This window comes from Dermacentor silvarum, chromosome 5 (genome assembly GCF_013339745.2).
Source record: "Dermacentor silvarum isolate Dsil-2018 chromosome 5, BIME_Dsil_1.4, whole genome shotgun sequence".
NCBI classification, from domain to species: domain Eukaryota; kingdom Metazoa; phylum Arthropoda; class Arachnida; order Ixodida; family Ixodidae; genus Dermacentor; species Dermacentor silvarum.
Window position 1 is genome coordinate 101,386,392 of NC_051158.1, and position 12,749 is coordinate 101,399,140.

General features: G+C 48.0%; 1 protein-coding gene across 1 annotated transcript in view; it reads left to right on the forward strand.

The window, feature by feature from the left end:
- Positions 1-12,749, forward strand: part of LOC119454287 (4-pyridoxate dehydrogenase-like) — a 73,194-nt gene that overhangs the window by 17,755 nt on the left and 42,690 nt on the right. The window contains exons 2-3 of the mRNA XM_037716256.2: positions 3,830-4,032; positions 8,976-9,162. Of these exons, the coding sequence (XP_037572184.1) occupies positions 3,830-4,032; positions 8,976-9,162 (390 nt within the window). The remainder of the gene's footprint in view (positions 1-3,829; positions 4,033-8,975; positions 9,163-12,749) is intronic.

Sequence of the window (12,749 nt, forward strand, 5' to 3'; positions counted from 1 at the left end):
CTTACTCTATTGGCCCTGTTCCAAACCTTGGCCTCATCCGTGTACGAATTGATGCTTGATAAGAATTTTTGCCAGCTGTCTCTTCTGGCTTGTCTGCACGTTCTCCTACCTTGGGACTTGATTTTCTTGAAATTGACAAGGTTTTTAGTAGTAGGAGAATCGCGAAGCTGCCTCCATGCTTTGTTCGGCTGCCTACGTGCGTTCCGGCATTGTTCATTCCACCACGGAACACGGCGTTTGCTGAAAGTCCACTTGTTTGGGGAATACACTTAGAAGCTGCAGCAATTATGAAATTAGTAAAATATTCGACGGCACCGTCAATTCCGAGCGATGAAATGTCAGCCCACGAGAGCGTACTGGTAAGTGTTTGGAATTTCTCCCAGTCCGCTGCATCGACCTTCCACCGGGGAGCGTGTGGTGGAGATTGGTATTGTCTTGGTGTTTTCAGCAGTATTGGGAAATGGTCGCTCCCGTAAGGGTTTTTTATAACTTCCCATTCAAGTTCCGGAAATATGGATGGAGAAGCTATGCTGAGATCTATAGAAGAAAAAGTTTTGTTTGCAAGACAATAATATGTAGGTTCTTTTTTGTTCATCAGACACGCACCGGATGAGAAAAGAAAGCCTTCAATTAGGCGGCCTCGCGCATCGATGCGAGAGTCGCCCCACAGACCGCTGTGTGCATTGAGATCCCCAAGAACAAGATAAGGTTCTGGCAATTCGTCTATAAAGGACTGAAACTCATGTTTGTGTAAATGGTAATGTGGGGGTATGTAAAGCGAATAGTTGCCACTTAGATCGATCGATCGGTACTTGTAATCATTACACAGCATGAAATGAAAATAGGGCATGCCATCTTACTACGGAGGCCAACTATAGAGGTTAAAGCATGTCAGTATTGTAATTATAAATCTGGAAACTATACTTGAACATCAGCCACAAAATTTATAACAAAATATTACTGTAGCCAGCAAGTTTACCTTGCAGTGCATAATTCAGAGTTTCTGTAAAAATGGCTTGTTCGCCATTGCAACTATTTAAGTCTTCGGGGATGAATACGGCAAAACTGGGGCTCATCACAGTGTTGTTACATGGCAGATATACCTTGCGCGCTAGCCGGCTTCGACTGCGCAGTAGCAATGAGTGCGATTGTCGTTAGACGAACCCAATGACGAAAAAAATAAAGTGCGCTGGTAATCGCAAGAATCGGGCAAGTTTTGATGACCACGGCTGCTATAAACTTTCGCCGGCCAGCAACGTAGTCTGAAATTCCTTCTTAACAAGAAGAGACGTTCATTTGACATATTCTGTATGCGATTGTTACGCTACTGCCAATCGACACACGGAGGCGTTGTTGTTCTTTCTTTTGGGCGGGACGTCAAATCATACCTTCTTCCACTAAAAGTGTTCAGCCTGCACACAACCGTTTGGCTCCATGAACCACCATGCTTTAGGCTGATGCGCGATGAAGCAGGTGCGCATACATTAGCCCATTATGATTACAATGGTGCTCTGCTCCCCATGCAACCGTTTCATTTACTCGTACATGTGTGCTGGCTGTGCAAGGAGCCATATTAACATGAAAGCGCGAACCCTAAACGGACGCTGAGAAGCTCTTGGTCCTACCTAAAAGCTACGGGAACCATTAGACACGGACTTAGTTCGTTCTGTTCTGCTGCGATCTTTAGTACATTGAACATGCCGCACCTGACATGTTTAGCTGGTCTTGTGAACTTATCTCAGTGATGTATCTTTCACCTGCATTACCCTTAAAGCGTGGAAAAGTTTTTCTTCCGTTCAATATTTCTGCTTGTTACCTCTATACGAGAACCAAAATAAAGCTGACCGCTTCTACCAGGTGGGGAAGCAGCTGCAAGCATGATGCCTATCTTGTTTTAATAAACATACACGAGCACGTTCGCGTTCTAAACCTAAGCAGTTTCAGTTTTACTGTCGCGTGGCTGCCGACCCTTCCATTGGCTGAGGCCGCGTGGCTGATCGTAGTTGCAATACAAACGACTGTTTGCGCGGGCGTGAGAAGCTCTGTGCAGTGCAGCGGTTTTATTCGTATCTTGCCCCGCGTTTCTTTGACTTTTTTCTCTCATCAGCTTTGCTAACATTAGGTGGAACACGCAGTGTATTGCGTGTCCTACTGAGCGAAATCTGCACTACCGTGTTTTCGAGAACGCATATTGAGATACTTTCAGATACTTTACCAAAAGCACAACAGCACTGGAACGATTGATTCGTGTGGAGATGAACGAATTGGTAGTTCCCCTGCCGGTTCAAGTAAAACGCAAATGCAACCATTACGACCGAATAGAAATTATTCAAACCGCACTTCAAGAGTAGCATTTTGTTTTGTATCCTACACGCAAGCTGTAAAGCTTTAAGTAATCTTAACTTGGTTGCACTGAGGCAAGTTTCTATGTAGGTAAATAAGGCCATCTCACTGCGTCAAGTGCATGATTGTTAACGCGAATGCTTTCGCGTATTCTTTTGAACGATAGCCACTGTGCAAAATTGCTCAACGGTACGCCACTGCCAAGATCAGCCTGAAAATACAAGAATAAAGGTTGCGCTGCATTTCACGCTATTAATCAAATGACTGCGTCCGAAATGTTGCTGCCCTCTGAGCGGATATCAGCGTCAGAGAACTGAGTCACACAAATAGATGTCCTTGATGTGCAATTATAATTTTTACCCAAGTTAATCGATTATAACCCGCATAACGAATGAATGAATGAATGAATAAACCTTTATTTGAAGCAGTGAGTTGGCAGTCGAGGTGGGAGGGTCCCTTATTCCAGGAACCCTCTGGCTTGGATCGCCCTCCGAGCTCGGGCGACGAGTTCGCGCTGGTCGACCAGGTCCGGCTTGGAGATCGCAGCCTCCCACGTCTCTGCGAGGAGGGTTGGGTCTGCGTCTGCTGCTATTGGTTGTGTCGTTGTAATGCTTGCTCGGGTGTGCTTGCATTGCAGTAGGAGGTGCGCCAGGGTGTCTGGCACGTTGCAGTTGGACAGGTGTAGCTGTATATAACCAAAGTTCCCAAAAAGTACGAGGAAGCGACCTTAGCATGAAATTTTGATAAAAAAGGCAGATTTGCGCTGAAAATAGATTTGCTAACGCCTAGAGAGATTGCACTGGTTTCCAATGAAAGTATTAATACTCATCCTGTTTCTCTAAACTACGGCAAAGTTCATACACAGTACTCGTTTAAGATTGCCTAGTTAAGAGACGAAACTCGTGATTTATATTTTAGCGACCTACAGCTACCTGAAAAATCTTCTACTTGTTGGCCTACCAGTAATTCTTCTATCAGGCTCTGACAATTGGCGACTCGCCGTTCAAGAGACAACCAAGTTCATGACCTTTGAGCGCGCGTATGCCCCATGGCCATGGGTATCAAATCTGAACGTTTCTCTCAAAATTGACGGAATCATGATGGTGCATATAGTTTTTTTTTGTATTTTGATTATTGAGCTGTTGCTTATATAAACCTGAGCCGCAGTCGTCAGAGCGAGTGTCCGTTCGGTAGGCTAATTAACTTCAAGAGTCGTTTAGGTCTTGAAGGCATCACTGGTTTCAGGGGCATTGTGAGTCGCGAGAAGTTTACGTGCCAGGATGGCTCTTCGAGCGTCTGTTACTGGCCCGGCGTGCTAGTCTTGCATACGTTACTGGTAGCGCCTGCAATGCAATTCTTCCGTCCTGACAACCTCGTGAGCATTGTCGTTTGCGTATTGAAGGTGCTGCATACTGCGAGCGACTGCATGAGTGATTTTTCTTTCTGTCGTTTCTCGAACTCGTCAACACTTTATTTTGTGTCGCAGTTGGTGGAGGCTCCGCAGGATGCGTGCTGGCCAATCGCCTGTCGGCCGACCAAAGCAAGATGGTGCTGCTACTGGAGGCCGGTGGCATGGAGGATGCTTTCTCGCAGGTTCCACTGTTCGCGCCGCTGCTCATCGGTGGTAGATTCGACTGGAAATACCTTCCTGAACCGCAGGAGTACGCATGCCTCTCTATGGAGCATCAGGTTTGTATGAATCAGTGGCAATTCACTACAATTACGGGTATGATTAGTTCAAGCAGGCTCCAACCACACCTCCTGAAGCAGCTGGGTGTGCGCTGCGGCACATCCCTCGGTTGTCCGTCGCAGTGGCGCGCATGCACGGTGTTCAGCTATTCAAACGCGATGCTGAAACCGCATGGTCGCCGGCGTTTGTTGCCCCACCGCTGAGCGCTGGGGGGCCAAATGAAGTCACCATGCATCACAAACACTCTCGCCTCCATCGCATACCAAAATGAACTAGCTTGATTCCCGAGAGCCCACCGGTGACAGATAGTAAGTTATTTGGAGCGAAATAGCAACAAAAACAGTGCTGCTGAAGACCAGCAAAAATGCTGTCTACGAAGGCTCGAGGAGACCTAGTTTGGGTGGGCATGTACGTGGTTTGGTGAAGCGCACAATAACATATTACGGCCAAGTGCCACCAACCCTGCAGTCCGAATATTGCGTTTGGAGCACTGAGCACTGTACACCACGGTCGTGGATTGCCGCTTAGTGTAGGTATAATGCAAATGTAGGTTAGTGCATGCTAATGATATAGTTTCGTAGGAATGCGCGGCGTCTCACTGTGGTGATGTATGTCGACAGAGCGGTCGTTTCATGGGGATGAAATAATACTTTCTAATACACTCAGAAAATACCTTTATGCAGCCTCAGTAGCATTGGGCATTTGCAAATATGTTCCGGGCACTGCAATCTGACCTGCCTTTCAGGTATAATTTTGTTTTATGATTATGCGGCGGCGTTCTCAAATGAAAGAGCTCGATTCAGTGGCATCGTTATGAAAGTCTACATGAGGGCACACTAAATAAACTGTCGCAGTTTCGCCCGAAAGGCGAAGCACCGATTGCGAGAGCAAATTATTAAACAACTATAGGAAGTAAGGCTAGTAGTTTTATCGGCCGTATAAACTCGCAAATATTCGCTTGCTAAATTAACAAATATGCTGCCACGCGTGCACAGGCAAACATGAACCCATCTCACTCGATGACCGCTGACACTCGCTGTCAAAACGCTGGGGTGAAGAATAGTGACAGCAGCATTGAGCGAACTGTCTGTCCTTCGTGATGCCGCTCGCTTCAGCGTGAAGTAAGCGTCGAGAACACAGCGCACACGAATACATGAGCCCTCGGCGCGCGTGGACTCTGTACCCACTGCAGATCACCTTTAATATAGGACCTGTGCGGCCGCGCTCAGCCGCGCCTCACCGCCGGAGTGACACTAGGGCATTCATAAGAATGATCTACATCACCAAGACGAAGACGGTGCGCACAAGACGATAACACGCTAAACCTTCTATTTAGAATTTATTCTTAACTTCGAGCCATCGCTTGACTTGATCTACTCGTAAATGACGGCTGTCGTGAACCCGATGGACACACAATGAGCGTCTTCGGCACGTTCACGCCAGGAATCATTTAGCTCACGTCAAGCGTGGGCTTAGCCCTTCAAGATGCTGTGTACGCCAAGAAAGGGCGTCAACAGCAATATCATTGATGAAAGTAATGGCACTAAAAATGTGTCGCATACATCTTGAAACTGTTCTGATTGGAATCGCTTTGCAACTTTGAATAACCGGTTCACAATGTTCTAGTAAAACAAAGTAGACGGTTGTGTGTACTTGCTTTGAGCGAGTATGTCGTTGTATAAAGTAGGCGTTCTCTTTGCATTGTTTTACAGTGTTGCATCAGGTATAGTCATCAGGTACCTCAATTGGTGCTTTTCAAGCCTGCGCGACATGAAATTGTTGTTCTCGCATGTAATGTTCCTGTAGTGAGTTTTCACATGGAGTCCATATTCGTTAAACTTGACAACTCACTCAACAATTCAAAATATTTCAGTTATTCTGCAGCTTTATGCTTTTTCTGATTCTGAATATGCAATAAATACGGTGACGGTAAGTTTTAACTCAACAGAATTTATTGGCGTCTGAAAGGGTTAGGGGTGTCCCTGAACCTGGGTATGTCTCTTATACTGCCTTGCTGGAGTTTGCACTGACCCCGTGCGGATGCGATAAAGACTGGGATTCCCCGAGGCCAGCACTAGTTTCGCAATATTGCAAGAAAGTGATTGTGACATGAAGGTATCTCCTCATTTTCGCGGAGTTAACGGAGCGAGGGAATGAACTATTGTAAATAATCAGTATATTTTATGGGATGTTTTATAGGCGACTAGCTAGAAGATAAAATGGATCGACCATTCCCACTATCCTACAGTTTTGGAACTTGGCATTCCTGCTAAGTGAACATGTCTTGATTAGTGACAAGCTTGAGTTGCCTGTCACAAGTTGCGTCCTTGTGTGAATGACCAATATAAATACGATGGTATTTTAGGGGGCGATTTAGAGCCACCTTGTATCCGTAGTCAGCACTAAGCCTTGCGTCTAATGTGCTGTGATAGCTCAGTGGCTATTGTATTATGCCGCTGAGGTTGACGTCGGCGTCACGGGTTCAATCCCGGACGCGGAGACCGCATATCGGTAAGGGCGGTATGTGTATTAGGAGCAGGTTAAAGAAACCCCCGGAGGTCAAAATTGAATCGGAGTCCCACCGTGACGGCGTGCCTCGTAATGAAAGTGTAGTTTGGGCACGTAAGGCCCTTAAATTTAGCTTTGTAAGCTTTCTGTCGACTGCTACATTTGGAGGATTGCGGATGGGATGTATCAATTTCATACGCCATTTGTTGTTTTGTCTTCTAAAGCGCCCGTGATCGTAATTCTCTGCGCCGTTGGGCTGGATGGCAAAGACTCTCTTGCTGAGCTTGTCACGAGTACGATTTTAGATTGTTGGTCACATTTGCAGACGGCAGAACTGCGTGCATTTTTTGTGTAAAAATATGTGTGCTTCTTTCGACGACATATTCTTGAAAAGTGTATTATCACATGGTGCTTAGCGCTGCGCAGTTTGGTGGTTAGGGTGGGTTTAGGCACATTTTCAGGCATTTAGTTGCCTTTTTGCCACTCCTTCCCACACAATAACCATGTAAACACTGAATGAATGAATGAATGAATAAAGAATGTTAGATTTAGGTCTGCGATGGGGACATGCTGGCGGCCAACTTTAGTTGGTGGCGTTCTATAATTCTTGGGGTAAATAATAGTTTTCGTGCTAAAGTCTTTGTGGCCGTGTTCACAATTTTGGTCTGCGTTTATTAATCTTCTGGACTACGCTATTTAATTACTTTCTAATCTAATACTCCTTTCCATCTTAAGCAATTTGGCTATTTATCATAGCTGCTCTCAAATGAGCTTACCGTAACAGGTAGAAGGGTCACATCCGCCTATCTATAGCGAGGTCCTATTGAGCGGGGAGCATGAACCTTATGAAAAAAAATTATCCGCTTGCTATAGCCGCTAATACACGTAACTTCTTTTAGCGCTCAGGCCAAATTTGAGCTTCAAACTCACAAGCGAAGAACTGCATTAGTTTTCGTTGTATGATGATCATTGTTGTTGTCATGCAAATCATGGACGCCAGTGCAGAGAACTTCGTGCTAAAACGGAAGTGGGCGAGCTAGCATGGACAATTCTTTCAAAGGATTTGTCGTGGTTAAAGCGGGAGCCGGTTCAGTCGTGCTCGCTGAGCTGACACAATATGTATTGGTTTCCCGGCTGCCCAGTCGAATAAGAGTCCAGAAAACAGCGGGTTCTCTATCCCTGAGAGAGAAGATCCCGGTGGTCAGCATCTCGGGAAACATGCACCCTGAATACAACAGACAAAGGAGGCGAACGACAGTGCAAGCTCTACGTAAGGCCTATGAAGGAGCAAAACAAGAAGTCAGATACAACGACGCGGCAAAGTACAAGAACATAGCGGCCCACGCTATGAGCGTGATCAACGGCCAAGGACAAGAGGTAGCAGCCGCCTCGGTGAACACTCTAGACATCGACTGTGCGTAATAAACGGCGATAGCCCTGGCGGCTACTACGGGCAAGCGAGAGGAAGATCACAGCATGTAGAAATTACCAAAAGGGCCGCATTTCCAAACAAGCCCTGAGCATCCTCGAAAAAGTAGGCCATTTTCAAGGACTGTACATTGACTGGGCCCCGGGACTCGAGTCCCTAGCGGGTAATGTAGAGGCTAACGCCGCTGCCCGAGATAATATTCTCCGGGCTATTACACCGGGTTCACGAGCCCCGGTAGACCAACATGACAGCGTCCTGAACAGATACGCCGATATCCTGATTCATTACAGAGTGGGTAGGAGGATCTACCCACCCCCGCATCCCATGCTGACAAGAAAACAGGCGGTGATGTTCCGCAAACTGCATACCGGCACATTCCCGCACGGCACCCTGCTACACGCCATGTATGCTAAAAGTTATACTCACAAATGCGCCTTCTGCTCTGCGCCCAATATCCTCTACCACATGGTGTGGGAATGTTGGGAAAACCCATCGACACCAACCATCACCGGACCAACCGTCGAGCAGTGGGAGGCCCAGCTGACAAGCCCGAGCCCTGAAGACCAGCATCACCTGGTGAGCAGGTCCAAGCTATCAGCTCAAGCCTACGCCATCCTGGACTAGGGACGCCGCCCACCTCAGACGATTTCACCGTCAGCTGATGTGTGTATAAAGTTTATACTTCCTCCTCCTCCGAATGTTCATGGCGAGCTGGGATACTATTGCCAACAAATCGCTCGGAATAAATGCAGAAAACGTTACAGTTTTTTTTTTAAAGACAGTATTACGCGCATTGATAGTACAGTTGCACGCAACTGCCGTGTGCTTCATGCTGCGTGTGCTACCGTGTGCTTCGTGCTTACTTCGTGGTTACTTCAGGGCAAGGTGCTCAGAACGGTAGGCGCTGAAATCATTAGTTTAGAGCTCAACTTACGTGGGAGCAATTTTGAACTATTTTGGTACCGGAGGGCCTTGTGGCAACAATCGTCTCTTATTTCTTTCCAGAGGTGCCCGTGGGCCCGTGGCATGGCTATGGGTGGGTCTAGCGCAATAAATTTTATGTTCTATGTTCGAGGAAACCGGCGCGACTACGACATATGGAGGGACGACTTCGGAGCGCACGGTTGGTCTTACGAGGACGTGTTGCCGCACTTCATGAACATTGAGACGTCGAGCGTGCCAGACCATGATGGTGAGTGTCGTTCTACATTTAATCAATGCTCGCGTTTGGGTAACCTCAATTTCCGCTATGCCAATAAACGCAAATACAGCAAATTTCTCCTGGGTTGCTCAGTGTCTATGGTTCTCTCCTCGTGAGAACATAGCCATTCGTTTTATTCTCGCACGGAACCACGATTAATACGGGGTGCGAAACGGACAAACGTTCCTGGGCCGGTATTTTGTAGCGATGCCTTTCCGGTAATAATGCCTTTTCGCGCTTATCGCGCTTTGTCAGTGGTCAGACCGACGCGACGGTCTGCTCGCGTTATCCACCAATATTTTCTGTTGCCGCGAGGGAACGCGCGTTCACGAAGTGAAACGTGACTAATTTTTTACGCAAAGCTGAAATTTTTTAAATAGACATATTTGTTAATTGATCAATCCTACACTGAGGAGTATTGACACTCATGCAGGGCCGTGTTTCGGGTTACGTCACGATGACAGGTTTTGGCCCGAGTGTCATCAACATTTACGAGGTATTGTGGAATGATTTTTGGCACATTCCTTCAAGGCCAAAATTCTGTATGATCAATCTGAAGTTTTCAAGACAGCTGTTGCATATATTAAAGGAAAATTCAGCCTGCCTGGAAATTGGAAGTGCCTGTACAGTAAACTGAACTGAGGCGGCGCGCCGACAGGCGGACACGTAGGAGCTGCGACTTATCCGTGGGAGGACTTTCCACACTTCTATGCCTGGACATGAGTAGTTTTTTTTCGCGTTATATTCATTTTTTAAATGCGTAAACATTTTTATGCTTATCCAACGAGAAAAATCATACGTCCGTACTATAAGGTGATCGCTTCCAAGATAGCGCCCACAGCAGCGAGCGAATTCAACTTCTCGCTACCTGACTTCAGCGCCAACGAAGCGGCGAGAAAACAGCGCGCGAATTTATCAGCAGTTGTCACTTTCTGTTGGCATCGCAGATCGCTTTCAAGATACGGTCCGCGCGGACGTGTCATTAGAGCACTGCACGGCCCGATTTTTTCAGCCCGGGCCCGGTCCGGGCCCGGAAATTATCTACGTTACCCGCCCGGCCCGGCCCGCCACCCCTTTACCTTAGGCCCGAGCACGGCCCGAGCCCGGCTCGAAACCGGCCCGAACCCGGCCCGAGACCGAAAAATATGTTTTTCAGAGTTGAGACACCCGAGAATAACTCGCTGCACGTTACATGCACACCACCAGAAAGCCCGAGCCCGGCCCGGGCCCGGGTCAAAAAGCACACGCCATGCCCGAGCCCGGCCCGAGCCCGAGGAAAAACTGCTCGACCCGGCCCGGCGCAGCCCACGGGTCGGGCCGGGCCCGGGCTTTCGGGTAAGCCCGAGCCCGTGCAGTGCTCTACGTGTCATACTCAGCCCCCGTCGGTGTGTGTTTGGTCACGGTTCATAAAGGTTAGACGCGCATGGATAAGGCGCTAATGAGCGATAACGGCATATAATGACCGGAACGTCATCAGCACGCCAGGCGCCGCCACCTGCAGTACTTTGCTGGCGTCATCAGTGCACCTTGCGCCCCCGTCCGCATCACTTTGTGTCGTCGCAGCGCTGTCTTTTGTTCCGACCGGATCAAATTTCATAACACTCATACTGACACCGGGCTGCGTGGAGATCAGCAAGTGGCCCAATGCTTACGCATACTTACACAACTGCCGGAGGAGTTTCTGCGTCAAGTTCTATTGATGTTATCTTTATACTGTTTTTCTTGTATCCAACATCGCATCATCGCCAACAGCTCTATCTGAAGCACAATAACTGGAGTGTAGCAGCACTATACGTAAGCGCAAGCATACACACAAGCGGATCCGTTACGCGCAAGCCTATGGGTGCCGCTTCGCATGCACAGCGAGCACCCCGGCCTCGATGCACAAGAGGAAAGGGCGCGTACGCGACGATTCTCTTCTCGGCTTCCGGGCACCTTCCTCCTCCGGCGCTCGCTTCCCTCGCGGCGACAAAAATAATTTCGCCGATTTCACGGACAGGGGTATGTACGCTTGCGCGTAAAATATGACCGTCAGAATTCGAGTTTCGTCATTATAACGCCGTTATGCGACCTTCGTTATCTCCGTCGCCCTCTTCTAGTCACACCGCGCATCGTTGGACAATACAGCAGGTTTATACCACGAAGTTATGGCTAGACTGAGGCAATCCCCACTTTATAATTTTTACTCATTTTTGTTATCCCCGCATCATGGTTGTTTGCGCCTTGGAGATAAAACGTATTTGTGCTTCAGTTTGGTGCAGCTGCCTACTCACGCCCATGCAAACGCACGTTAAATTCGTGTAAAAAATGTAACCCTAATTACTTAGTCGTTGAATACCAACAAAAAGCATTGCTCTATTGACACAAATGCACTGGAAATCTGACAGCGCTACTTCTACCAGGCCGCCGCAGACATGCTGTTCTGTCTATCTATCTCTCTCTCTAATATATATATATATATATATATATATATATATATATATATAAATGAGAGAGAGAGAGATAGACAGAATATCTTCGGCGGCCTGGTAGAAGTAGCGCTGTCAGATTTCCAGTGCGTTCGTGTCAATAGAGCAATGCTTTTTGTTGGTATTAAACGACTAAGTAATTAGGCTTACATTTTGTGCCTGACTTTGCCACGTTTGCGCTAGCCTAAGGTAATCCAATGGAATGAGGGACGCAAAGCACGTTGATACCCCTGTTCGCTGTTGTGGCATTGGTACATACATATATATATATATATATATATATATATATATATATTGAGAAGAGGTTTATTGGCGGTGTCCGTCAAGGACGCTACGAGTTCCAAGAACGGCGAGGCAGCGTGGAGCACCGTCTCCAAAAACACCAGCGACCACTAGCGCGAGCAGAGCGGGCCGAGCGTTGGCGATGCCACTGGACGGAGGCGCGTCTTCTTCACAATCGCCCCCGCAGAAAAAGAGCCATCCTGGCGACCTAAGTTGTTGTTGGCAGAGGGCCATGGTAGGGCTTCAGACGCGCCACGTGGACAAGGTCACGTCCACGCCGGCGCATGTCGTCAGAAGGAGAAAGTGGCTCGATGAGAAAATTCACCGGGGACGTTCGCTCCAAGACGCGGTAATTCCCTTCGTACTTTGGAACGAGTTTTGAGGAAAGGCCTGGAGTTTGTCAAGGAACAGCCAGCCATACAAGAGACCCTGGGGCATACGTGGGACTGGGCAGTGAGTCGGCGCGTCCTTCCTTCTGGCGCTGTACTTGCGACGTAAAGATGCGCGCGAGCTGGGGGCACTCTTTGGCTTGTCGGGCAGCTTCGTACACAGGTGGGCACTCGGAAGCGTCAGGACGGTATGGGAGGAGAGTGTCGATGGTATGCAATGGCTCCCGTCCATATAGGAGGTAGAAAGGTGAAAATCCCGTTGTAGCTTGTATCGCGGTGTTGTATGCGAACGTTACAAAGTACGCGGTCCCAGTTACCATGATCAGATGCCACGTACATCGCGAGCATATCACCGAGAGTGCGGTTAAACCGTTCCGTGAGCCCGTTAGTTTGCGGATGGTAAGCGGTGCTCGTGCGATGAATAATTTGGCATTCCGAA